The following is a 27,396-nucleotide window of genomic DNA, read 5'->3' on the forward strand; positions in this document are numbered from 1 at the left end:
TTTATAAATTGTTATTTTGTCATATCTTGCCCTGTCCGACGTCTCCCTTCACCCACTTTTCTGTTGTCCGTCCCCCCGGGAGGAGGAAACATATAGTTCCTGGCCCACCAAGCCCCGAGGATGACAACCCTGCTCGGAGGAGCCAATGCACAGAAAGGACCATACGGCCGGCCCCACCATGAGACACGTGTCCCCTCACTAACCCATAGTGGCAGGGGGGGCAGCACTGGAGACACAGTGCGGGAATTGTGCCCTGTCTGATACTCACCCCCCTCCTCAAGATGGGGCGAAACATGAAGGGAGTGAAACAGCATCAAGGGGAGCAAAGCAGTAAGTCCCTGAGGGATCCCCAAAATATACTTCAGACTCAGTGGCCAGGGCTTGGCACCTCATCAGATTCGATCGGAAAACATTCATAAGGGTCAACAGACAGACCTGGAACTATTTGTAGGCTTCTCCCCCTATGTCTATCTACATAAGATAGGCAGGATAAGCAATCCTGAGGAGAAAATGAGACCAATGGTTCCAGGGGGACATGGGAGAGGAGGTGGGGGAAAGGAAGCGGGGAGCCAACAAACCCAGCGACAAGGGAACAAGTGATCTAAAATCGATCCCTAGGAGGAAATAATAGGCCCGATGGCGCTGGGTCAAGGGGGACATGGGAGAGGAGGTGGGGGAAAGGAAGCGGGGAGCCAACAAACCCAGCGACAAGGGAACAAGTGATCTAAAATTGATGGCGAGGAGGGTGTAGAACGCCTGGTGGGGCTTGAACAAGTGCAATGTAGTCAGAAGAATGACTGAGAGCCAAATGAAGGTCGAACATGATGGTAGGACAGGAAGAAAAGTACCGTATATACTCATGTATAAGCTGAGTTTTCCAGCACAGTTTCAATGCAGTTTTTGTGGTAAAATTAGGTGCCTCGGCTCATATTTGGATCGGCTTATACTCAAGTATATATGGTAAAAGGAAATACAGGAAAGAACTAGGAGGCAAAAGACATTTACAGAGGTATAAATATAGGCACGTACATATGTAAAGGGGGGAGTGGAGACCCAAAACCCATCTGTAAACAATTGGACACCCCCTCACAGAAGGGTCACAAGGAAGGGATGAACCAGGCAGAGTGCAATATTACACTGACAAAACATACAACATTCCTCTAGTTCTTCAATGCTCCCTCCACTATCATGACCCCAGTTCTACCTTACAAATCCAGCTAGACCAGAACACGTACACTGGGACAGATTAAGAGCTCTCAACACACGGAATCCAGGATAGAAAATAATAATAATTTATAATTTATCAAGGGGTCATGAGGGTGGGGGAAGGAGGGAAAAAGAGCAGCTGATACCAAGAGCTCAAATAGAAAGTAAATATTTAGAAAATGATGATGGCAACATATGTACAGATATGCTTGATACAACTGATGTATGGATTGTTGTAGAGCCCCCAATAAAATGATCTTAAAAAAAGAAGTAACTTATATCATGCATCAACAAGTGCCATGGGGGGGGGGCAGTGATACAGATATGGGCAGACATGTGAGGTGGAAACACACTCAGCTCACTGCCATGGGACCAATGAGACTCATATAGAGACCGTAGAGGACACAGTAGAAACGCCCCAGTGACTTTCTGAGACTGTAATTCTTTACAGGGCTAGTAAGACTCACCTTTCTCCCAAAGCAAACTCAGCAAATATTAACTATAATCTAGGTGGTGGGCTTGAGTATTCACTGTACAGTGAACCCTCGCCACTTCGCGCTTCGACTTCCGCGGCTTCACTCTATTGCGGTTTTTGCGTAACAGCACCCACTGCCTACACCCGTTCCTTCAGAGAAAAAAGACGGCGACCCACCTGTAGAGTACATCCCTTAAGTCATTTCATAGGCTATTGATTACAGTATTTGTAAGAACTATGTATAATAATACTGTATGTGAAATATGCAATACTGTAAACTAGATGCCATAAATAATATAATAAATAATAAATGATAATTGTAACGTCCAAAATGTTTTACTGTATTTTCCCTTTTTCATTTAATAAATTGGGTAATACGAGTGTAATGGTGACTAAAGGTTTTTTTTTTGTTTCCTCTATGCTCTAACTACGAAAATATTTGATTTACAAATAAGGAATCCTACTTCGCGGAATTTCATTTATCACGGTAGGGTCTAGAACCGATTAACTACGATAAATGAGGGTTCACTGTATATTTTTTCTGTATATTTGAAATTTTCCTTTTTCAGGGGAAGGAAGGAGGCAAGAAAAAGAGGGAGAGAGAGATGTGAACATGGAATATAAATGATGAGAGTCCCAAAGGCCATTTTTCCAAAAAGTAGTTTTTTATATGTCTGTTGTTTGGAATTTTGAATGCATTTTCCATTGAAATGGGCCCACTGAAACCCATTTAGGTTGAAATATAGCCCGAATTAACTCATTATTCTCAGCTTTCAGTGGCAAGGAGATACCACAGGCATTGTGTAAGCACCTACTGAGTGCAAACAGTATGATTAGGTGTTGCCTTTGGCTGGTTCACTTATTTCCATGGTCCCCATGGGATTCCCTGCCCGCCCCACAGGATGTTCCAGCAGCACTGTGGATTTACAAAGTGTCTAAATGGGACCTTCGCTAATGTACAGCCCCATATCTGTAGGAGAGTAAGCGTTGCAGTGGGGAGGGGATATGTATGCTCAAGAAAGGCTGCTTCCGGAGACACCACGGCTCTCCAAGGTCCGAGTGAAAAGAACAGAAGGGTGCAGCAACGCCAGGCTTGGGCTGAAGCATGAACGCTCTTGGGCCAACTGTCCACATACCAGGAGCGGACTTAGATGGGCTGAAGGAAAGTGTTATGGGCCTGTTACATGCCACACCACCATCTTCTGTGGTCAATGGCTCTCACCAGCAGCGTTTTGTGTTGTTTCAAAAAAACGTGTCATTCTTGCTTTCTACGAGTCCCACACAGTGTATCAGTGAGACCAACCCCTTGACTAGTCCAGTGGCAGCCGCTTGGCCTGGGGAGTGATGTTGGTTCTAGGGAGCACAGTGGATGGAGAAGGAGCAGGGCACCAGTGACCAGTCCAGTGGCAGCCACTTGGCCTGGGGAGCGATGTTGGTTCTAGGGAGCACGGTGGATGGAGAAGGAGCAGGGCACCAGTGACCACAGGGCCTCAAGAAGGCCTGGCCATATTTGCCCAAGAGAGATGTTATACATACACAGCACCAGCCACCACCTGACCATGGCGGAGATTGGCAGGGGTTTACCGAAAGCCTTTCTTCTTTTCTTTCTTAGTACTACTGTTGTGGGTTCAAATAAATGACCGTCACTATCATGTCTTGAAATTGTATTTGGTGAGGTGGTGCTCTCGACTCAAAAAAACCACAGCTTCCTGTGTAGGTGGGTATGATCATGCGACTGAATTTAGGTCTGTGACAGGTATGTCTACCTGACGGAATTCAGGTCGGAGATTTAAGTGGAAGTTTGTGTGATTCCGAGGAGCCCTGGTGGTGCTATTAGTGAGTGTTGGGTTGCTAAACTAGAGGCTGTCGGTTCCAACCGCTAGATGATCCTCAGGAAAAAGATGAGCCTGTTGGCTCCTGGAAAGATTTATAACACCAGAATCCATAAACGGTAACTATGAGTCAGAATCAACTTGATGGCAGTGCGTTTGGAATTCTCATTTCTAGAAGGACATACCCCCTTCTCTTTTGGACGTCTTGCTGCTTAGAAAGCAGACACCGTCCTATTTGGAGCTCTCATTGCCACCTCTGGCCCGAGCGGAAGCCCTGACTGGACTGGTGCACTAGTTAGCAACTACAGTTTATTACTAGCAGCGAGACTAGGAAGCGCAGGATGTGCAGAGGTCTCTTTATTTTTCTCACAGAAACCAAAACCCCGGTCAGTCGTACAGGACTGGACGGGCAGTGTCGGGTGGTACCATGTGCGCAGGTTCTCAGGGGGCACCTCAACAAGTGGACAGACATCCCTGGCCCTGTGAGATGGAAGGTGGGAAAGTGACGGGAGGAGTCTGGACTCTTGATGACACCTGAACCTGTCAGTGCTTTTCTAGGCAGCCCGAGATCAGCGTGGGCCCCAAGCAAAGCCGAGGGCACAGTCCTATTCGCTTTTGGAACCAGGCCACCTCTGGGGCGGGGTAAGGCCGGCCCTGTCTTCTTTTTGCCTCACGTCTCAACGGGTCTCCTGAGGGCACGCTTCCATCATGATACGCAGAAGCAACGGGAAGCAGTGAGGCCGTGCTGGCTCTGTTTGGCTGAAGTAACCTGTGTCCTCGGACTGGCAGAAATGCCTGTGTGGGTTGCACTGCAGCCCTTTGGCTTGCCTCTGCAGTCCCACAAATCTCCCCCTCACCCCCCCCTCCACATATGGTGAAGACCAATCCCCGACTCAGGGCATGGCAGAACCCTGCCCCAGCAAGATACACCGCCACCCTGCTGCCCGCATTCAGACACACCCAGGGTCAAGGGTAAACACTCAGACCCTCCCACACCCTTCCCTGCACCAGCAATTCCCTCGCTGTTCCACTTTCCAAGCACTCAGTGGATCATCACAGCCCTAAAGCCACAGGGGAAATCCCCCACGCTTCTGAAGGCCTGCTTCTGGGTGCTTGCTTTGCATTTGACATTCAGCTTGAAAAAAGCCAGAGAACCTGTTTCCAGGGGCTACAAGGAATGACCTAAACCCACCTCTTCACGGCTTTCCTGATTCACCAGCCCTGCCTCTGCGCTCCTCAAACAGCCCAGCCCCTCTTCCTCTTCCCACATCAAGTTGCAGCAAAGCCTCCTTTACGGTGCTACCGCCCCACAGAGCATGGAGTCCCACACAGGCATTCTTTGGGCCCCAGGGCTCTGCTGACCCCACAGAAACCAGAACCGTTGGCGGTCTTACACTCCTTGGAAAGCCTGGCTTCTTAACCCTTCCTTCCCATGGGCCAGAGGAGAGGAGAGGAGAGGAGAGGAGGAACTGCAGTGCCGTCTCCACAGGGAGGGCCCTTTCATTCCAGCCCGAGACTCACAGACCCAGCTAGGCTGCGTCGGACACAACTAAGGGAAGATGCTCTGAGACCTCTTTTAACAGACATCAGACTTGTCTCAGGGAGGAGACAGGAGGACCTGATTTCATGCTTACAACATACTGCCTTTTGATCCCATGTGTTGTGTCAGTAAACAGGATATAGTCCACAATGGGCAAATCCAGGAAGCACTTTATCGTCATCAACTTCTCCATTCACCAGTGCAACCATTTTCTAGTTGTCCAAACAAAGAACGGAGAGCCTGATAAATGTGCATGCCTTTCCCTGACTTGGGAGTTATGGATTATTTCCCCCATTTCACAGATGAGGACAACTCAGGACCAGAGAGGTGATGTGCCCACGTTCTCAGCCCTAGCAAGAGCCCAAGCCTGGTGCACCTGACGCCTAAGACTGCCCTGCTCTCTGCTGCTCCAAATGTCATCAGGTTGATTCTGAACTGTCCTTTTGAGTGACGGATTACATGTACTAGCTCCCCAGTTTCTGGGGGCACTGCTTCGTGAACGGAGCTGTGAGAAATAAGCAGAAAGCCCATTTTGAACAAGGCTATAAACGGAACTGCCAGCGTCCCTTTGCTTTATACAAAACAGATGGTGTCTGGCAAAAACTGACTTCAAGAGTAATTTCTGAGAAACAAATCTTACTCGTCTGCTACTGTGGAACTCAAGATGCATTCCAAGGAAAGAATCCTTGCCTGCTTCGCCACTAATACTTGGTAAAGGGGCTGATTTGCCAACTCGGCAGACCCTGGGCAGCGTTGCCAAAGCTGCAGCAGTGTGTCCTTGCTGGTAGGGGTCAGCGTGCCAGCTCCCCTCGGCCTGGCCATGTGCTACACCCCCACCAGGGCCAGGGGCACTCTTTCTCCTCCTGAGAAGCCTGTCACAAGCCTGGTAGCTCCTAAACTTGGCGCAGGAGTGTGGGGCGCAGACAGAGCTTATTCTCCAGCACGATACTAAACACAGTGATAATCAGAAAGGTCCTCTGCCTGTCTGGGACTCCATTTCCCCAGCTGCCTATGGAGAATCCGTCCTTTCTCTCGATGTCCATGGTTCTTAGGGTGGGAGCTGTCTTCCCCGACCTCAAGACACTTGTGTGTGTTCCGTCGTCGCAGGGGTGGGCTGAGGACAATTACTGGTAGCAAATGGGAAAAGGACTACATGCCTGATAACGTGGAGGCCAGCGACCCTTAACGAGGGACTGACACAGTGGCTGCAAGAACGGACCCCAGGCTAACAATTGTGAGGGCGGTGTAGAAGCTGGCCGTGCCTGGACCCGTTGTATGTACGGTTGTGAGGAGGCAGGGAAGACTGGCCGGCACTTAACAACCATACCATGGGTAGAGGGGCCAAGGACACTGCTCAGCAGGCCAGAACAAGAAAGAACTATCTGGTCCCAGGTGGCATTAGTGTCGAGAAGCCCTGACCTATGTTATTTCTGAAATCTAATGGTGTGAGGGTGCTAGCTCTCTCTGTTAACATGTGTGTTCTAGTTAGAGAAATGCTACGTTCCACAGCTTTTGTCCATATGGTACTACATAAATTTAAAATTTCACGGGGGTAAGTCAAAAAAGTACTGCTACAAAATCAGATACCTTTAGTAAACAAAAGCATAAAATCACGAAGGGCCTGTTCTTGACGTGGCCTCCATCTGGGTCTAGTTACTTCGGCGGGTGGTGGCTCCACTTACGATCCCTTCCCTAGGAATTCGGTGCTCGTCAATTTGCATCTCAGCAGAGGGGCAGCTCTGCCTCCCTTGAGGGACTCAACGCACGTGCCTGCCCCAGGGTGGCTGAGTCTGGGGAACAAAGAGCAGTCTGGAGGTGCGCGAGCAGAGCTGCTGGCGGATGGGGTACGGTTTCCCAGAGAAATTCTCGTCGGGTCCGTGTTACGTTCAAAGACTGCGCAGGCACACGTTGCAGTGGGGAATGGGTTTCCGGTAGTCGTGTTTCCTGGTTCTCTGTGCGGGGCTTTTGCTCCTCTGGCTATCTTTATTCCTAAGTATATCTTTGGATGGCTATTGTACGTGACATGGTTTTCCCAGTTTCCCTTTCAGAGCTCTTGCTTAACACGAAAGAATCCAACGGGTGCTTTGGTATGTTAACCGTATAGCCTGACACCCTGCTGGCTCAGGTAGTTCCAACAATTTTCATGCTGAATCGTAGGGACTGTCCATGTATAGGATGGTGCCCTCTACAAACAGAACCTCACTGTTTAGATGCCTTTAATTTCCCTTTCTTGCCTGATAGCTGTAGGTCTTTAAACACAGGATGACACAGGAATTGTGTCTGGCTCCTGTTCGATGCCATTTTTTCCCCATGAACTTCTGAAGGCCTCACTACGTGCTGGGTGGGTAGTTGTTGGGCGTGGGGCTGGAGGTGTGTGTGTGTGGGAGGTTTCAGCACTCACTCACGTTACTGTGAGGGTGACTGCTTTAAGCCCCAATCAACGCAACTCATTGCCACCGAGGCTAAAACACCTCACAGCGACCACATAGGACAGGGTAGAATGGCCCCATGTGAGCTTCAGGGACTGGACAGGAGTAGAGAGGCCCGTCTTTCTCCTTGGAGCAGCGGGTGGTTTCGAACTGCTGATCTTGTGGATCACAGGCCAACTTGTAACCACTACGCCACAGGGCTCCTTGAGGAAAATGAAAAGAGCCTGGTCTGGGCTCTATAAACGTGGACTTGCCCTTTTGCCAAACCCAGATGCTCGGGATCTGTGATTTGGCTAAATGACTTGAACTCTCTGAACCTCCACATGTCTTTACCTCTAACACGGAGAGAGAAACAGCAAAATCTGCAGGGACTTAAGAATTGGACAATGTATGCATAAAGTGCTTTGTATACTAGAGTACTATGCATGTGTACAATACAGGTGTGTGTATGTCAGAGAGCGAGAGTGTGAGAGAGAGAGAGAGAGAGAGATTCAGTCCTCATCCCTGGCCACATTTTTAACATTCTCCCCCCTTTGTAACCCCCCAGCCCCCCACTTTATCCTACTCCAGAGTAGAAAGAAAATGATTGTTAATTTGCTCCCTACTTGCTTCAGGGTTACCATAAAAATAAATTAAGCGTATCATTTTGATAATCACTAAAAAAAAAAATGCCTGCAACTTTCTTAGAAGTATTGATTACTAATAAATCATGTCTCTGTTAAGTATGCCTGCCGGCTGCAAACTTCTGGGACCACACTGCTTGCGAGCCTACTTAACAGGCTGCGTTTTCTGAGGGTGTGCCGGCCAGTCTGAGATGGCGACGGTGATTGGGGTGGTGAGGGTGTCGGGCATTTACTGAATACTTGCTGTGTTCCAGTCTATACACGCTGTCATCATCCCCAGTAGTAGCGCTGGGGTGTGTGTGTGTGTGTGTGTGTGTATATCATGAGCCTGTCTTGTTCCTGAGGAATCAGACTCCGAAAAGTTACGTACTTTCTCACGGAGCTTAAATGAACGTCTGCTAGAGCCTACAGCCCATGTTCGTGACATAGGGAGACAGCCGAGAACAAAGAGCTCGATGACTTTTAATCACGAAAGCTACCATCTAGTAGGAGCGGTAGCTATTTCTAGAAATAAAACAGGAAAAAATATACTACTGACTGGGCAGGAGAGCCGTAAGACCAGGTTTCTTCTCCTTCCCCTGGTCCCTCCATGATTTGGTAATGTGGGATATGACGTATTTCTTGAAAGAATGAACCATGCTATGATAGAAGCTTTAAACATATTCAGTGAGATGTAATGTTTGAGGCGCTCTGGGGGCATAATGGCTAAATGCGTGACTGTTTTCTGAAAGACCAGTGCTTCGAACCTACCAGCTGCTCCGCGGGGAATGAAAGACCTGAGACGGCGTCTGTACATATCACAGTCTAGGAAACGACGGGACAGTGATGCTGACACTGTCACTGGGGTCAGAACCAATCCAGGGTACCCCACCCCCCGGAGGGCTGGCCTTCCCAAGCTGTAAGGCGGCCATGGAGCCCAATGGCAATGCGGTGAGAAACACACACACACAGCTCACCCTGCCAGTAAGTAGTCTGGTGGTGGAGAGGGTTACGTCTTAGCTAACTAACCACAGGTCAGCAGTTCGAACCCACAGCTGCTCCTCGGGAAACAAACAAACAAATGAGGCTTTCTGCTCCCATCTTGATATACAGCTTTGGAAACCCACAGGGGTCATTCTACTCTGTCTTACAGGGCTGCTATGAGTTAGAATCAACTAGATGGTAGTGAGGGTTTTTTGTTTTTCTTTGTGGGGGTGGTCGTGGTGGTGAATCACCTGGGTATTGTTCAGTGCAGATCCTTATTCAGTAGGCCTAGGATGGGTCCTAAAACTACCTTTCTAACCAGCTCCCAGGGGATGGCGATCTGCCCCCCACCCCCTTCTTTGAGTAGCAAGGATCTAAGACATGGGTATCTGCCTCACAACCTTGCCGTGGCCGAGAGCAGGTGTTTAACAGAGCTGAGTCTTCTTCCCCTCCCTTTAGAACATACTGGGGAAAGAGATGCCCACATCCGGATGCAGTCTGAAGTTCAGCTCGGGGAGTTAGTCCAGAACTAGGAGTAACCTTGGGAGTCTCTGGTGAGAGTCTCTGACAGGCCCAAAGGTAACCTAACCCGAGGACCAGCATAACTAGATAGTGCCTGCTACTACTACCAACTGCTCTTAAAAGGATCAGCAGGTCTGGATAGAGTGGGAGGAAAAATGTGGAAGAGAACTCAACATTGTAAAGGAGACTGGGCTTACTGGTTGGAGAGAGACCTCTCCCTCCAGGACTGTGGCCCTTCGTGCCTGGAATGGAACTCACTGTGCAGGGAGACTCTACCACTGAGATCAAAAGGGCAGTGTTTGCTCAAGCACAAAGTTGAGAGGGCTAGGAAAGAGGAGGACGGGAAGCAGGAAACAGGCGGGAAGTGAGGACACACGGGAGGGGATTGCACTGCGGAACGTGCCAAAGCAACACTGCGGAACGTAAACCCGAAGGTCCACTCTGCCAACCTTCATCTAAGTCACAACCAAAGGAACGGAAAGGCAGTGGCATTTCCCTCCAACTTTTTGAAGCCCTCCCTACCCATCCTGTGGTGGACCTGCATCTCGACCTAAAAAGGGTGGCTTCTAAGGACCTGGAAACAATTCCGGGGTGGGGATCCTTTGATTGGGTACCTGAAAAGACATGCGCTTCTCCCCAACCTCCTTCTTAGGCTAATTCTAGCTCATCAGCACTTGACACCCCCAAGCACAATCAATCCGACTATGAAAGCAAGCCAAAGACAATGTCTCCCCACTAAAACCTACAACAAACGAGTGAGATCGCAACAGGAAAATACACACAGCATTTCCCCAGCAACCTGCTGCATATAAAAAATCACATCCAATATCACAAGCGCCCAGGAAGGTGGACACTAACAAACATCTCACACCTGTAATGTGATTCTTTACGAGCAGTGAAATGGCTAAGAGTTGATTTTCAGCGTATCTCTTTTCACATTATAGCCACCGTTAGACACCATCATGTCTCACACACTCAAATACCCACACAGTAAAAACAAACAACCCTTTGAAAAGCATCTCCGCCTCTCCTTCCGATGCTAGCACTCAATGAACTTAGGCACATTAGCCTCCAGGCCACACTCATTTCTTTACCATCCTTAAGCCCCACCCGGCTCACCAGACCCAGACAAGCCAGCATCACTATGCAGGCACAGCTCACCTCCCCAAAGTGTTATCACCTCACAAATTTAATCCCGTGGTTTCCAAACCTAGCCTGCCTAAAATAACCCAGCTTCCGGATTATATGAAAAGATCCACCCCTGCCAAAGATGCCCACCCCATGGTGAATAAAAACTGCAGCTTAAAAGAGCACATACATCAAGATTCCGTGTACACAAAATTACATGCACAGCTATGCTGGCCTCTTGCCCAACACAATTTGGTGATCTACACCATATTCTTCGTAAGAGGCTCTGTGTGGTGGGATTGGGGGCAGTTTGTACTTCTCCATATTTCCTCACAGCACTTGAATTATTTTAAGTTATTTAATTTGCACTAAGAAAGATCAATACAGCTATTTTAAACAAGGTTCCTCCAAAGGCCCAGGCTGCGAAGAAGTTTCTCTTGGCATAGGGACAAAGAGAAAGGATGCTAATCAAGATGTGTTTGCTCTAAGCACTCTGGCTGGTGGTTCTCTGCACTTGTGGAGCCATAGGACCTGGAGCTTTCAAAAAACAGATGCTGGGAGTCCCACTCTGGGTCCCTAACTCTGAGTCTCTGGAGGCAGGCCCAGGGACGTGCCTTTGGCCCAAGCTCTTCAAGTGATACAGCTAGTCAGGGCTGAAAAGTACAGACTCCGGTCTCATTCTCGAGGGAGCAGAGCCTACAAAGGGAGAAAAGGGGCTAGGGTGCTGTGCAAAGGAAGCACCTAACAGTGGCTGGCAGACAGGAATACTGACGAAGAGAAACCGGAGGCTGAAGCAGCGCTGAGCTTCAGATCTCAGGAGAAGCGCCGAGAGGAGAGAGGCGGCGGCCAGTGGCAGGTACATACACCCGAGAGTTTGAAGCCCAGTTGAAGAGCTTGTGCTGATTCTGTCTGGGGACAGTGTTTAGGACGGAGGTTATTTTGCAGAATTGACGCTGAGGCTTGATGCCTGGTCCCGTGAAGACAATGAATAGGAAAAGATGCCAAGTAATTTACATGAAGCTCACTATCGGTGAGTACCCTTGATTTCGGATCTCAAAAACCAGCAGGGAAGGTGACTGTTTTTAGATATCGTGGAAAAAGCCTACCTCCAAGTCTAATAAAGGCACGCACTACTTATGTGACCTTGGGAAAGTGACTCCTCTACGCCTCCGTTTCCTCACCTGTAAAACCTGGATACTAATCCACGGTTTGGACCATGATTGTGAGAATTAGGGGAAACGGGCTAAGTGACTATCAGAGTGAGCCCCAAAGGGCAAAATTAGGAAGCACATCCCAGCAAGGATTGTGTGCTGAGTTTCTAACACCAGGTTCTACAGTTAATAATTGCCCAGCCTCTAAGTTAGTTCCTACTTAAAAGCACTAGAGAGATAAGCTAAAAAAGATCTATTTCTCTGCTGTTGCTTTTATTATCCCAGTATTTGTTTTACTCCTATAAAAGAGATAGGCTGCATATCAAACTATTTCTATAAAATTGAATCATGATTATAAATGAAAACGAACAGTGATATGGACAAAATAATAAACGCATCAGTGGAGAGAGTTCTCCATCCAAAATAAGAATGCAGCTGCCGCCACCACGGAAGCGCTGGGTTTCTACCCAGCAAAAGCAGAACAGGGGGATGGAGGGTTTCCTTCAGCTGCCCACCCAGGGGCTCAGTTTCCAAGTCGGACTTAGGTGGAATGAGCTGAAGCTGTCAAAATCGCTAGAATTTAGCCTGAACCTGTGGCATGTAGAAATTGGGAGGAGTCCTTTTGTGGTACAATGTCACAGGAGAACTATCGTAACAGCAATAGCTGTTGACTGCAACATCCGATGACCATGCACTAGATGCCAGGCACTATCCTAAGTGCTGAACATACGGAAACTCAGCCCGTCCTTGTAACAGCTCTGCAGGGTTCCTAGGGAGCAGGGGTGGAGTGGGGTGGTGGTGTCTGGCTTCTGCCTAACTACCTCATCTCGGGTTCTGTCCTACTCCCCAAAACTGGTGCCAGGGATTGGTCTCAGAAGGTACTCTCGGTAACTCATCACAGAGTCAGCCACTTTCTGGAGACCAGTTGAACAAGAATCTCCGAGAACAAGGCTGTGACAACTACATTGGAAACAAGAGCCGGTTGATCCTCCTGACAGACAGCCAGGTTTACAGCTCCGTAGCCTGCGATCCCCTTCTGCCCTCCACCTGACAAACTTGATCCAGGCCTCGGTCCCGAGTCATACTTCTGTGGTGATGCTACATCGCATGTCCACTAGCTCTCTTGGCACCCCAGCAGAAGCAGAAGCCTCTCCACGGTGTGCCCTTGGGACCTGGTACTCCCTTCCTTCTAAACCTTTGCTGTAAAGTAGAAGCTGCTGCCTCAGTCTTCCTCCCTAACCGAGCTGGGCCAGGAGCTCTTCCACCTGCCATCTCCAGCCAGAAGCCAAGACAATGCAGGAGCTAGGGGTCTAACAAAAGAATGCAGGACGCATCACCTACCTTTGGATGTCTACGTATAAGAGGGAGGTTGGCAAAAAAATGACAGATGCAGAGGCAGGCACTCACAGGGAGGTTTGCAAACGTGACAGACAGCCGAGGGGCAAGCTCGGTTACATGGCCAGTCCTGCCATCCGTGTGATTCAGGAGGAGGTGCGAGGTTAGCCACAGGCATGGGGGATGGGAGGATATCCACAGATATGTATAGGCTTGACAGAGGATACTTACACTGTGTATTTACCTTTGCTTACTTACACACTTACACAATCTATCCATGAATGTGGTGGGACATACAAGGCGCAAAATTATGAAAACTTCTTAGACGTTACCAAACATCCCAAGGGAATGAGCTGCTGGGCCTGATGGCTCAGGACCCTAATCTCAGGAGTCACCCAGGTCCACTGGAATAACACAGTTCACAAAAACAGTGTTCTGCATCCTACTTCAAAGCTTGTGAGCAATCCTCTAAGGTGAAAATATTGTCTCTCCTGGTCTGGAGGAAAGAAGAGTGATGAAAACCCAGACAATTAGTCACACCTAGAAGTGATTAATCCAAAGGAGGAATGGGCCACGCCAACACCAGTCTCCATAACACGGAGACCGGAAGAACTAGAGGTGCCTGGCTACCACCACCAACTGCTCTGAAAAGAGGACATTAGAAGGTCCCAGGCAGAGAGGGAGAAAAATGTGGAATACCACTCGAAATCATGAGACCAAGCTTACTGGTGCGACAAAGACTGGTGGAAACCCTAAGGCAATGTCCGTTAGTCACCCTTCATGTCTAGAACTAGACTTGGCCCCTCGCCTACAGCTCAAGTTTAAATCAAACAAGACAGGTTTATAAGGGGAACAATAACACGAGAAGGTCCACACAAGTTAGACCATCCAACCGTTTGGGATCAAAAGGACAAGGAGGACGTTCAGAAAGGTTAGGGAACAAAGAGAAATGGAGGAAGTGGGGTAAGTGATGGGACGCTGTGCAGACGGCAATCACGGGCGTGAAGCAAAATGTGCACAAGCTATAGGATGCAGAACCGACCGTCTGCACTACACAAGGGTACCTCACTCACAAGAAAAGGGAAGAAATCAGGCACTTCAAGCGGGAACAGGAGGGTCCATATCATTCAAGCAGTGACGATGAATTTTATCAGGGCTTGCTTAACCTGGATCATGAATGAAGGTCCCAGTTCTCTGGGACCTCGTATTAGGACCCAATCTGTCCCCGTGTGGAGTCCAGGGCCACGGCTGGGCTTCACGACCACAGAAGTCAAGAAGTCGTCTCCTGGATAGAAACGTAAGCACTGGGAGAGGAAGAGAGGATGACTTCTGGAAGGATGTGCAGCAACCATCCTACCATTTGTTGAATGTTCACCTGCTAGAGACAAAGTACATCACTATTCTTCACATAACTTGATGAGAAAGGCTTTCTCAGGACCAGCACAGGGAGAAGAAATGCCTTGGCTCAAGGACACCTGCTAGTCAGGGAGTAGGAGCCAGGTCTGTCTGTCTCCACAGACAACCCTCCTCTAAGGTGCCATGCTGCCTCTGGGATGCAGCATGTAGAAGGACCATGGAGCCAAGAAGGTGTTGAAGAAGCTTCAATGTTGCTTCTGCCCTTCCCTTGCTAATGGGTAACTGACAGACTGTGAGACTCACCCGTGGAAAGAAGTTAGCACGCCTATCCGTAAAAGCCAAACTGGCTGCCACCGCGTCAATGTGACTCACAGCGACCCTGACTATATTAGTAGAAGCCCAGTGACGGAGCTGGCTGTGATCCTTAAAGAGGAGCAGCCGCCTGCAGCATGACGAACAGAGCCCCTTCTGCACGAGCAAACAGCGACACTGTGCTCTACTTGGGAACGGCCTCCGGGGAAATCCTTAACATGACTCAAACCAGTTAGGGGAACACATGTGCAACGCTCAGAACCATCCTTCCAAGCCTGAGCGGAGGAACCCCAAATCCAAACCCATTGCTGATTTTCAGCACCCCTACTTTCCCAATCTCCGGAGGTCAGGAACGAGACAAGCAGCTGGAGGGAGGAAAAAGGACCTGATGTGGAAACTGTTCAATTACAAGGTTTTCAAATAGCAACCACAACAAAAAGAAAAAAACAACAACAGCAAGACATTTCCTCCTTGTTTAACATAAAGTGCCTGTGAGTACAACGCTCAATGTCATTCCTAACATTAAATACCGTTCGTGCTTCATGTTGCTCATGCTTGTAAACAATACACCCAACTCTTTGTGATTTTCAAGCCTGGGGCAAATGACAACGGGGACAACATCACTGACTTCTCTGTTGACAGGCAATATGGAGGAGGAGAGAGGGCCTGGGGTCCTTGGCATGTCCTCCCTTGGGAAGGCTTTTGTCGCTTAGAGTTGAGCAGGCCTGGCGCCATTAGGATTTGCCTCAATGAGCAGCAGATTCAGGGAAGGACAGCGTTTCTTCAGGTGGGCGCTTCTCACATCACCAGGGAGCAGGAAGAAGGCGGCAAGTGGCAGGCTCAGCCTTCCCTCCCAGCCACGGAAGCCAATGAAGCAGGTTCTGTCTTAATAAACACCTGACCGGTATCATTTCATTCAAGCCTCACCTAAGAGTCTCATAAGGTAGACTCTACTATGATCTCAATTGTACAACGGAAGAAACAGGTTCAGCAAAGCAACGCTCGTAAGGTCTCATAGTTGCTAAGGGACAGAACGGGGACCCTAGCCTAAATCTTGTCTTAATCCAGAGCTTATGTGTGTTGGCGCGCACGTGCATGCTATTTAGGTGAAGGTTTACAGAACAGATTGTTAGCTTCACATTCAACAACCTGTACACATTTTGTTTCAACTCACCATTCCATCCTCTCCCTGTACCATCCCTTCCCGCATTTCCTCCCAGTGGCTCCTGTTTCCAGTCCCCCAGCCCTCCTTTCCCAGGCCTGCCTTTGGTTAAATGCTGCCCTTCTGATCTTACATGGTTCTAACATGGGGTGGGGGCTCAGTTCTAGACTTAAAGAGTGACGAGGGGCCATAGTCTTGGGGTTGTCTCGGCAGTATCTGACTGTAAGTAAGCCTGGTCTCATTATATTTTGGGTTGGGTTTCCCAATTGTACTTCTTTCAGAGCAGCTGCAAGTGGCAGTTAGACCCCATGGGGTCTTCTGGGCTCTGGTCTGATGTCTGCATGGTCCATTAGTCCATTGGGCTAATTGTTTCCACCACGTGTCTTTAGATTTTAATTATTCTTCTTCCCTCTGGATGGGGGGGGTGCCTCAGATAGCTGCTCATATGCTTTTAAGACCCCCCATCATGACTCAGCACAGTAGGATGGATGTAGAACACTGTCTTTTTGAACTATGCCAATTGACCTTGGTGTAACCACACTGTGTTCTCTCCCGCTCCCCTCATTGGCATAAGATTGCCAACCTTCAAATGCTATCTCGTTTCTTAAGCTCTCTTGCATCCCTAGGCATTTACAATCTTTAGGATAGTATGACTTCTAATAATGTCTGAGTCCTCAGCCCAAGCAGGGCGAACAGGCCTGTGGCTGAGAGGCGAGGACTGCACGCGCACCACTGAGAAGAGGTGGTCCTGACCGAAGGACTGTATCCTGAGCATTTCTGATCCTGAACAGTAATCCGTTAACTTCTTTAATAAACCCCTGATTTGTGAATATTGTCTGCAAGTTCTGCCGTGACCACTGCAACAAAGTGTAAGTCCAGGAGCAGCGAGAGTGCTGTGGGAGGCACTGGCCCGGTCCGATTTGATAAAGACTATTGGAGGACTGGGGCATCTCTGATCGCTTCCGCTTAGCTTAGCTATCGACTTTGGATTGTTGGCTGTGATTCTCCTCTCCCTCTGTGCAGTCAGAGGAAGGTAGGCGCTGCCGTCTTAAGTAGGTATTACATCCTGTTCTTTATTCTGATAGCTGAAGGAACACATCTGCACTTTGTTTTGTTTCCTGGGGCTCGTCACATAGGTGCTCTTTGTAAGGTTTGCCTGTCACCGGCATTAGCACAGTCCAAACATCTCCTTTCAGTTCTGACCGCAGTTAGGGGCTTGTCATTTCCCTCCCGCTCCCCTGAAAGGTGGGAGCTTCGGGCGGGGCCCGCCCTAGTCAAGAGTCCAAGAGGCAGCTTCACTTACGAATCTTTTCAGGTGACATGAAAGTAGTCTTTAAAGTAGTGACCTGCTATCAACTTCTGTCACTGTCGATGAGATCACAAACGTGTGCGAAGGCCCAGCTCGCACACGCCGGCCTACATCCATGTGCTAAGTCACCCCTGAAAACTCCGAACAGCCTCCGGGGAACCATGTTAAAACAGCGCAATTAACGAGAACTGCTACAAACTCAATAACTCACCTACCTAATGAAGCAATCCAAGGAAAATTGGACCTCTTTTAATAAGAATTTTATAAAGAGACAAGAAATAAAGGTCAAATGCCATTCCTGGATCCCAGCGCTGTTCTTCTCTCCACTTCAGAAGCAGTTAACACCAGGGAGACAATGAATTCCGGTGGCATTCCTTATACAATCAAGGAGGCGGCCAATCGGAAGATTGCACCCAAGGGCAAATGATTTCTTTCCAACCCATCCCCCAAGCTAAGCACCTCCCCTGATCTATTTCTGCAGGTTTTATTATGCAAACCTGAATGGATTTCAATTACAATCATTCTTTTTCTCTTTGCTAACTCACAAAAGAAGGACTAAATTATAAGCAATTCTAGGCTATAATAAGGGCTGGTTTTGCTTTTTCCCTCCCCTCCAGGGCCACCCTCCTCTAGAATTTCCCCACTCTCACTCCCCTTAGCAGGTTTTGGGAATGCAGCTGCTTTGGTCCCAGCTCACTACGGAGCTAATCATGGCTCCTGACCTTCCCAGGAAGAAACGGTGGTGCTTCATTTTCAAGGAACACTTACATACCAGGCCCGGCACGGGCCACCTCTCTGCCCGGCCTTCCCAAGAACCTGCTAGAAGGATGCGCTGACTAAGGGCAGGGTGGACAGGACTGAAGAGTGGTTTGGTAGAGAAGAGTCTGAGGTCTTCTGGGGTCTGTGCTAAGCATTCGTATCTCACAACCACTCTGTGTGGTCGAATCTGGCTTTACTAATTTTGCAGCTGGGCAGCAAAGGCTGAGTTTCGGGACTTGCCCAAGAGCACACAGTGTATAAGCAGCAGCACCCCACCCCACCCCCTGTCTGTAACTCGCTAGGTTACATTGCTGCAACAGGGGCCTGCGGTATGCCCTGAGTTGGGATGGGTTGAGATGAGGGCAAAGGGAACATCAAGAGGCGGCCTCGATGTGTTTAAGATGCTCATGCTCGTGCTTGGCGAGGAAGGGGCATCCTTCATTAACAGGACATATGAATTAGGAGGCAAAAGGACTTGACAGCAGTAAAAGGACTGGGTAGTGAGATCCACGGGTCTTATGGGCCCAACTCTAAGGGGATGCTCCTGCTACAATCTCTAAGTCAAAGTCACCAAGACTTATGGCTAGCAATCCACTTGCTTCTGCTTACAAACAAACCAGCCTGAGATCACTTATTCCAGGCGCACGACTGACAGGCATCAATCAAAACTGGGAAGTGTAGGCTTTCAGGGCTAGGGGAGAGCCCCAAACCCATGCCTGTCTTCAATAAAGCCAGTAAACACTTACTGTGCCTCTAGCAGATGCCAGGCATTGTGGTGGGTGCTGGCACCCACAGGTGACTAGCCATTGGTTCCTTCTCTCAGGGAATTCATTCTCCTAGGAATGCCAGACATTGAAAAGCCGACCACACAAACAGCCATTTACGTACTGTGATTTTAAAGGCTACAGAGACAAAGCCCTGAAGCCTAGAGTCCTGAAATAGGAGGCTCTAATCCTAGTCTGAAAGCAGCCTTGGTGGCACAGTGGATTAAGTGGCCAGGCTGCTATCAAGGCCAGCAGTTCAAACTCACCTGCTGCTCCCTGAGGGAAAGACAGGGCTGTTTGAGTTCGTCTGGGTAGCCCTCTGGTGCAGTTCCTACTTTGTCCTGTAGGGGTTGCTAAGAGCTGGAATGGCCTCAAAGGCAGTGGTTGCCTCCGTGTATCCTCACTATGTGCTTCCCCAGGCTGCAGTGAAGGGAAGCATGGTGAAAGCAGGGCAGGAATGGCTGGGCAGGTTTGTACCCAGTCTGGGTGGTGTCAGGCTCTACACCCTCTACTGTAACACACGAACCAAGTCCCTCCAGGTCAGAAGGTCCAGCACCTGGAGGGCAAGAGAGAACACCAGGCTCCCCTAGAGGACAAGACAGGACCAAGAAAGCTTGCACAATGTGCCCTTGGCCTGCTCTGCCTCATTCTTTCTCACCTGCCATTCCAGGCCGAAGGGCCAGCTTGCCAGGAACGAAGGGTTGGCAGGGATGGGAGAGGCTGGGGGCTGGGCTGTCCCTGTGGACTTCATTTCGCTCTCTGGAGGCCAAGTATCCAAGATGTAGAGCTCATCCTCGCCACCATCCCAGCCTAAACGCGCCTTCTAGGAACCGTCTTACCAAGCCATTGCCCTCACTAACACAATGTTATCAAATGCCTAATGCGGGTGCTCTAAAGCAAATGTACTGTTACCAGCACGCCACCGGGCACATCTTTCAGAAGCAAAACAGCTGCTTGCTGAATCTGTCACTTCTTCTTAGCACCATGGATGGGGCAAGAGCTGGCTAAGGGTCGCTTTCTTTTACATTTTTTCTCCAAGCGTGTTTAAGAGGCAGAATCGAGTCTCCTCATGGGACCCAGCAGGTCAGCCCCAGCATAGTCCTGGAGGAGTTTCCTGGATTAGAGGGCACAGCACTGACGACTGGTGCCTGGACCTCAGAACGGAAAGTGACAGCTATCAGCCCTTCCAGTTACTGGCCCACCTGCCTGGTTTTACAAGCCAGGTAGGAAACCACGCAGCTACACTAAGGGCCCACAGCTAGTCTGCTGTAGAGCCACAGCTTGGCTCCTTTCTTGGCTGAGACCCTCACCTCAAAGAACAAGGTGACCACTGCCACCGCCTGCAGAGGGGGCGGCACCTACAGAAGATGGCACACAATGCAGTTGTGCAGAGGATGTGGCCGGTTCTCAGTGAACGGTGACTATCCCCAAAACCCCTCTCCTAGATCTCCATGAATGCTCCAATCCCTCCCATGGCAACAGAAACCAGAGCAGCAATGGGACACCGTGATGTGGTTGCTGTCCGGTCAGGATCTGATCTGAGGTGGCCCGGACTCTGTTTGCCCGTAGATCACTAGTCCATAATCCTGTCCAAGGCTGGCTCCTCCTCTGCCCCTGCCAGGCTTTCTGCTGTCGCTGGGGAGTGGACCCGATCTCCAAGTTTGATCTAGGAGGGCGAAAGATCCCAGAGACCCCGTTGGCCCACTCTCCCAATTACCGACCCAAACCACAGGACAAATGCTTCTCCACTGAGAGGACCGAATCCGTCAGCCCATCAGCTAGGTTCTCCCCTCCTGGCCCCTCCCCCTGACTCTAAGAAACCACCCAACCATGTAAATTCCCTGGTGCATGTAGCTCTGAGCATCTGCTTCCGGCAGACCTGTCAGGGCCCATAAATTGCTGGCTGCCCAGATGTGCGGCACGGTGGCTCTTTGTTGGGGGTGGGACGCAGCAGGCCGCTAGACACCAGCAGGGAGAGACTGGCCTGGCAGTAACGACCCTGGCAACCGCATTGCAATTCATGGGCGTGTTTTGCAGGGAGTGTGCGCCATCAGGGAGGAGACCCATAAAAGGGGGAACCTAGGCTGTAAATAGTTTATTCCGGCAGTTCCTGATGTTGGCTGAATCATACTTTAATACAGAAATACATGAAAGCGCCGCTCTGGAGGTGACAGGTGCTGCCACCTCATTACTCTTTTCAAAAGGGTCTTCCATCAGAGAGACATCTCACTACAAATTACAGCCGAGAAAACAAAACCCTCACACACAGGCTTATTAACAGGCCAGAGGGAAATGACACCACCAAGATTCAAGGGGATGGACAGCCAGCAGGACAACAGTCCTCTGGGCCCTGGGGGCTCTGGGTTGAAAACCAGGAGAGAGGAAAGTGCTCTTCCTCCCCGGGGCTCCCCCTCGGCAAATGCACCCCAAAGCAGTTCTGTTTTGTTCCAAATAGCTCCTTTCCACCACCTGGCACCCTGTGCCTCCACCCAGTGGCCTCTCCTCGGGACCTTACCTTCGTGCTCCTTCTCCGTGGTCCCCACTTTCTTGATCTTCCGGGGAGATTTCATGAACAGGGGAAAGATGGTGCGCAAACCAAGGATGTCCACAAACTTGTGGCAATTGTCCGTGCCCTCGGGGCCAATCATGGCGTGGTCCAGCACTTTCAGGGCACTGCTCCTGGAAATCTTCTTTTCCCTGGGGACACAGAGGGCTCATCTGAGGTGTCTCACTGGGACAAGTGCAGTTACAGGTAGTTCCCCTCAGACAGGCGGGCTAAGAGGTGCCTTCCCTGACAAATGCCTCTTAAGATATTAGATAGCAACCAGGTAGAAAAGCAAAATCAATAACAACAGAAAACAACAACAAAAACCCAATATTGTTATTTAAAAAAAGAGTATTCCTTAGGGGGCTACAAAATAAAAAACATCATTATTAAGACAGGGTGAAAGTCATTCCTCTTGCAAGGCTGAGAGAGAAGCTGATCTAAATTTTCTTAAATACAAACATTTGTATTAGGAACTTAAAAAAAATCATGCCATGTCACCCCATTCCACCCTGGGGATTTCTTATCATAAACAAAAACCAACCAAATAAATAATAAAGCAATTTCACTTTTGTACTCAATTAAAAAAAAGGTGGGGGGCGGGTGGAAAAGAGGAAACAACCCAACTTAAATGTCCAACTGCGGGAAGCGTTCCAAACCACCACCACCACCACCACCACCACCACCACTGCCGCTCCAGGTCCTTTCCGACTCACAGCGCCCCTACAGGACAGGGTGGAACTGCCCCACGGGGTCTCTAGGCTGTAACAATCTTCATAGGTGCAGAGTGCCTCGGTGCCACTGAGGCGATTCCAATTCATAGCAACCCCACCTACGGCTCCCCAGGCTGTGACTGGGACCCACACCCACACCCACACCACTGCCATCCGAGCCCATTCATCTCGCAGCAGCCCTGCGGAGGGCTGCTGGGCTCTAGCTTTACGGGAGACGGCTGAGGAGGACTGCTCTGAAAACGGTGTCTATGAAAATCATGCAAGATCTTCGATATCAGGGGCTGGGTAAAAACAAAGTTTCCGATTCGGCAGGAAAGAGGTGGTGGTTTTTTTTTGTTGTTGTTGTTTTGTTTTGCATTGAGATGAAACTCAAACCTGGACCAAAACCATCTTTTTGTTTTCACGGCAGCTGGGCATTAGCATCCTGCTTTACAAGCTTGGCTACACACAGGCTATGAGTCGGGCAGACGGTCACGTGGGCAGAACTTAGGGAACGGGGGACCGATGTCCTCCTCGTTCAGTCACGCGGGGAGCCGTGCTGAAAGGAATGGCGGTCATCCCAAGCAGCACCTTCAGTTGCCACTCGGCATACATTCCCACCATTTCACAAATTACACAGAACTGCCCGCAATACAAAAGATACTGCCGTAGCCATCTCTCTCTCTCTCTCTCTCTCTCTCTCTCTTTTTTCCTTCCTAAGCAAATTCAACAAACAAAAGATTTTAGAAGCACACCCTTCTTCGGGTAGGCAGCAGGAGACCCATTTAAAGGGGGGCAGTAATTGCATATTGATCACCATTTAGGCAAGCTGCATGGAGGTGAACTTTGGAATATTCATTGGGCTTAGGTTCAAGCTTTCCACAATCAATAGCTGTTTGGCCTGGCTTTCTTGGGTTGACTTTATTTGAAATATTTATTCTACTGGAGGACAAGCAGTTTATCTTAGTCTTGTCTGGGTTCGCCAGGCTGTCGATCACGTCAGGACCAGTGTGAATGCTAGCCTCAATATAGTGGGGGGGGGCGGTGGCCGGGGGGCATGGATGACTGAGAGTTAGACAGTTAGAGCTCCCCAGTCTGCTAAAGTGAGCCCTCTCAAGTAGGGGAAGGTTTCTCTGCTATAGTTTTCATTTGCTCAGTGTTATACAATAAAAGCCCTTTGGCCATGGACATAGGTCCCGTGCAGGCTTTTCTTGGTTCATTTGCTCTCTCATCCAGTATTTATGGGGTACCTAACAGGACCTAGATATAATGTTAATGATATAGAGACAAGACACAGGTGAGGCTTTTGAGCAACTTAGTCCAATGGCAAGAAAGACGTGCAAAGGATGGCCACACTGAGAAAGGCTAACCACTACAGTGGCGGTGCGCTCAGTGGAGGATGTGAACACAGGGAGTAAGGCTGCCGTGCAGGGAATTATTGCATGTGGCTTCCCTAGCCCTAGCCTTTATTACTCCCACCAAGTAACGGTTTCTGATGGGTCTTGTAAGAAGGTGGGGGAAGATATTGATTCGATCATAGGATTCAGTGTGAATGATGGTTCAAACAGGTTGTGTGACTGCCATCCTGCGATCTTAAAGCAGCTGGTGAATTGGAGCCGCCACTCTCGCGCCAGGGCTCCTAACGGACAGCACACGTCGTCAGAAAGTGTGCTAAGGACACGGAGGCCCTCACAACGCTAGCACAAGCGTTATCAAATCGAGACATTTATAGACTCGCCATCAACCAGAGCAGAACACATCTTCTTTTCAAGTGCACGCAGTCTTTTCACCAAACAGACTGTCTTCTGGGCCCAAACCAAAGCTCAGTCCCTTGGGAAGGACTGAAAGCACCGAAAGCACATTCTTTAAACACAATGGAATTAAAGTAGAAATCAATCATGTATTGGAAAACGCCTAAATATTTGGAAACGCGTTTTAGAACAACTTGTGGGTCAAAGATGAAATCAAAAGAGAAATTAGAAACTATTTTGAACTGGATGGAAGTGATAACTCCAAACCAGTCTCACTGCGTTTGTGTGGATTCTGACCCTGGGGGTTAAGGGTCAAACTGTGGGTCCCTGACAGCCTATCAGAATGTGTGGGAGGTCGTTCATGCAGTCATTAGAGGGGGCGTCATGGTATTAAATGGAGCCCTGGGGGCCTAGTGGGTACTGAGCTGAGCTACTAACACAGGCCCAGCAGTCTGACTCCACCTGCCCTCTGAGGGAGGGAGCCGAGGCTCTCCTCCCACAAAGATCAGTCTCAGAAACCCCAGGGGGCAGTTCTACTCTGCCTGTAGGTTGCTATGAGCCAGAGTTCCGTCGATGGCAGTTGTTGTTTTAAGTAATATTAAACAAGTATCAGAAATTAAGATCTCAAAGCAATGATCTTAATTTTTCCATCTCTAGAAAGCAGAAAAACAGCAAATCACACAGAAAGTAGTCAGAAGAATGAAATAATGAGGATCAGATAAAAAGCGCTGAGATAAGTAATGATAACATAAAAACCAAACAGAAAAATAGTTGAGAAAAATGAATGAAAACAAAAACTAGTTCCTTGAGAAAAATCAATGCAATCGATAAACCTCTAGCAATGGAGGGAGGAGGGACACAAATTAACATGAGGAACAAGAGAGAATGTCTCACTACTTTAACACATACTAAAAGGATAATAAGGGAATATCATAAATAACTTCAAGCCTATAAATCTGACAACTCACATGAAATAGACAAATTGGCCATGCTCACTCAAACAGAAAAGGATACTTGGAAGAAATAAATTGATAAAACATATATGGGGCAATATATTACATCTATAAAATATAAAGAACTCTCTAATCAATTAAAAAATAGGCCAAAAATGGAAAAAATTCTGACCAGCTATTTTTCTAAAAAAGACATGTGAATGGCAAGTAAGCAAATAAAGAGATGCTCAACATTAATTAGTCACCAGGGAAATACAAACGAAAACCATACTGAGGCCCCATTACAAGCTTGCTCCAACCCAAAACCGTACTCACTGCCATTGAGTCGGTTCTGACTCACAGGACCCGAAAGGACAGGTGTCACTGCCCCTTTGGGTTCCTAAGGCTGAAACTCCTTACCAGAGTAGAAAGCCTCATCTTTCTCCTATGGAGCGGCTGGTAGTTTTGAACTACTGACCTTGCAGTTAGCAGTCCAATATGTAACCCACTACACCACCAAGGCTCCGACATGCTTGCTAGAGTGGCTAAAATAAAAAAGACGGGCCACACCGAGTGTGTGTGAGGCTGTGCAGTAACTAGAACACATCTGGTGGGAATGGGACAAGGATTGTCGGAAATAGGCAGCACCTTAAAATGCTAACTGCACACCAGTGTTTCCCAAAGAGGGTGATACTACCCCCCACCCCGCCATCCGGATGTACAGGATCGATCTAGGGGAGGCTCCCAAAACAGATACTTTATTCTGGCTTATGGGCTATAGTACAAACATTTTTAATTGCCGAGGGGGGAGGGGGTGTTTTTTTCTGAAAACACGTGATAAGTCAAATAAGTTTGGGAACCTATGCCATTCACCAAGCATATCACCTGGTCATCAACTCTTCTGTATTTGCCTAAGAGAAATAAAAGATGTATCCACCCAAAGATTTCTACATGATTATGCATGGCAGCTATTAATATCTAGAAGGCCGAATGTCCAACTATCAATAACTAGACAACTGTGATAGAGCCATTCAAGGGAATCCTACTCACCAAGGAAACAGGAACAAACTGTAATTGTGGGTGTATACCCATCAAAACTCCTTAGGTGTTATATACTTTAAATAGGTGCAATTTAAGTACATGGAGACGATGAAAAGCTATCCAGCCTGGTGGAAGGGCTCAGGCAGGTCTCACATCACCTTCCTGCTAGGTGATCTTGACTCAGTGAAGCTGCCTTCTCAGCCACCGCACTTCCCGTTTATGAAGAGGTGGCATCAGCCTGGAGGGCTGTTGGCAGGATTACACTGTGCTTCTGAAATGTTTTTCTGGTGCTTAGAGAACATGTGCAAACTACTATTATCCATCCAAGAGAGAGCAGTAATATTCAGCTTGGAGGGAAAGGGAACGTTTGTTGTTGGACAAACAACAAGCAAGATGTGTGTGCAGAGCTTGGGGCACACACTGTGTATGGCCCCATCAGCTGACTTCCAAAAGATCTGCATTATTACTTTGCTTTTGCACGTGAGTTCCAGGAAACGGAAGGCCGGAAGCGGAGACTAGCTGTTAAAGATCAACCAAAAAAACTGTAAAGGGCCACAAATACAAAAACGTGGCCTGGTTTGGGCCTTCAAATGATCATCAGGGACAAACCAAGGGACAACAAAGTAGAAATCGAGGGAACACAAATCTAAGATTTAAAAAGAAAAAGAAATTTCTCAAGCGGTCACAAGCTCACGTCCCAGAATTGGGCCTGCAAAGGGCTGCCTGTAGGCATTTAGAATCCCACTGTCGTTTTAATTTTTCTTTGTCAGAAGATTAGGGAGAATCTTCCTGTAAACCAGTGGTTCTCAACCCTCCTAATGCTCAGTTCCTCGTGTTGTGGTGAACCCCATAAAATTATTTTCATTGCTACTTCATCACTGTCATTTTGCTACTGTTATGAATCGGGCGACCCCTGTGAAAGGGTCGTTCAACCCCCAAATGGGTCGCGACCCATAGGCTGAGAACCCGCTGTAAACCTTCAGAGCCAAAAAGGGAAAAAAAAAAAAGGGGGAGGGGGGTGCTTTCCGGAATGGATCTGTCTGTGGCCCCTTCTTTCTTTTTTCCTGCCTTTATGGTTCATAATCAAGAAGGGTTCACCGTATTTCTGCCACAAACCCAAAGCTGCATTTGTACACATCCCTGGGGATCACGGTGGTCTCTTTTCCTTCTAACTGGAACAGGGCTTTACAACAGAAGTAATAAGCTCCGTGTCAATATTTTCAAGGAAACTGACAACGTAATTCTTCTGTAGCTGACTGCCTTTGTGGCTTCTTAGAGAACACTGCGTCTATTTTGATACAAGGACACACCGTTAAAAAGGACTTTGTGGTGGCAAGAAGCAAGTGATTTAGAGTACAGGCTCTAATTAAACCTGATACATTGGAATCTCCTACCCAAGAGACATCTGTAACCAAGAACCTGGGGACTGCCACCTGGGCTCCCTGCAGGGACACTGTGGCTGTCATCTTCACAGCTCTGTCCTCCTTTCCTGCGGATTCTCAAAAATGGCGACCTCCTCGCACGGAGAATCACAACATGTTTCTGAGT

General features: G+C 48.7%; 1 protein-coding gene across 1 annotated transcript in view; it reads right to left on the reverse strand.

Annotated features, from left to right (window-relative positions):
* Nucleotides 1–27,396, reverse strand: part of CTNNBL1 (catenin beta like 1) — a 174,012-nt gene that overhangs the window by 46,926 nt on the left and 99,690 nt on the right. The window contains exon 11 of the mRNA XM_004697979.2: nucleotides 21,382–21,563. Coding sequence (XP_004698036.2) covers nucleotides 21,382–21,563 — 182 coding nt within the window. The remainder of the gene's footprint in view (nucleotides 1–21,381; nucleotides 21,564–27,396) is intronic.

Source organism: Echinops telfairi, unplaced genomic scaffold (genome assembly GCF_000313985.2).
Source record: "Echinops telfairi isolate 266 unplaced genomic scaffold, ASM31398v2 ScPeMD7_5592;HRSCAF=6446, whole genome shotgun sequence".
Taxonomy (NCBI): Eukaryota; Metazoa; Chordata; class Mammalia; order Afrosoricida; family Tenrecidae; genus Echinops; species Echinops telfairi.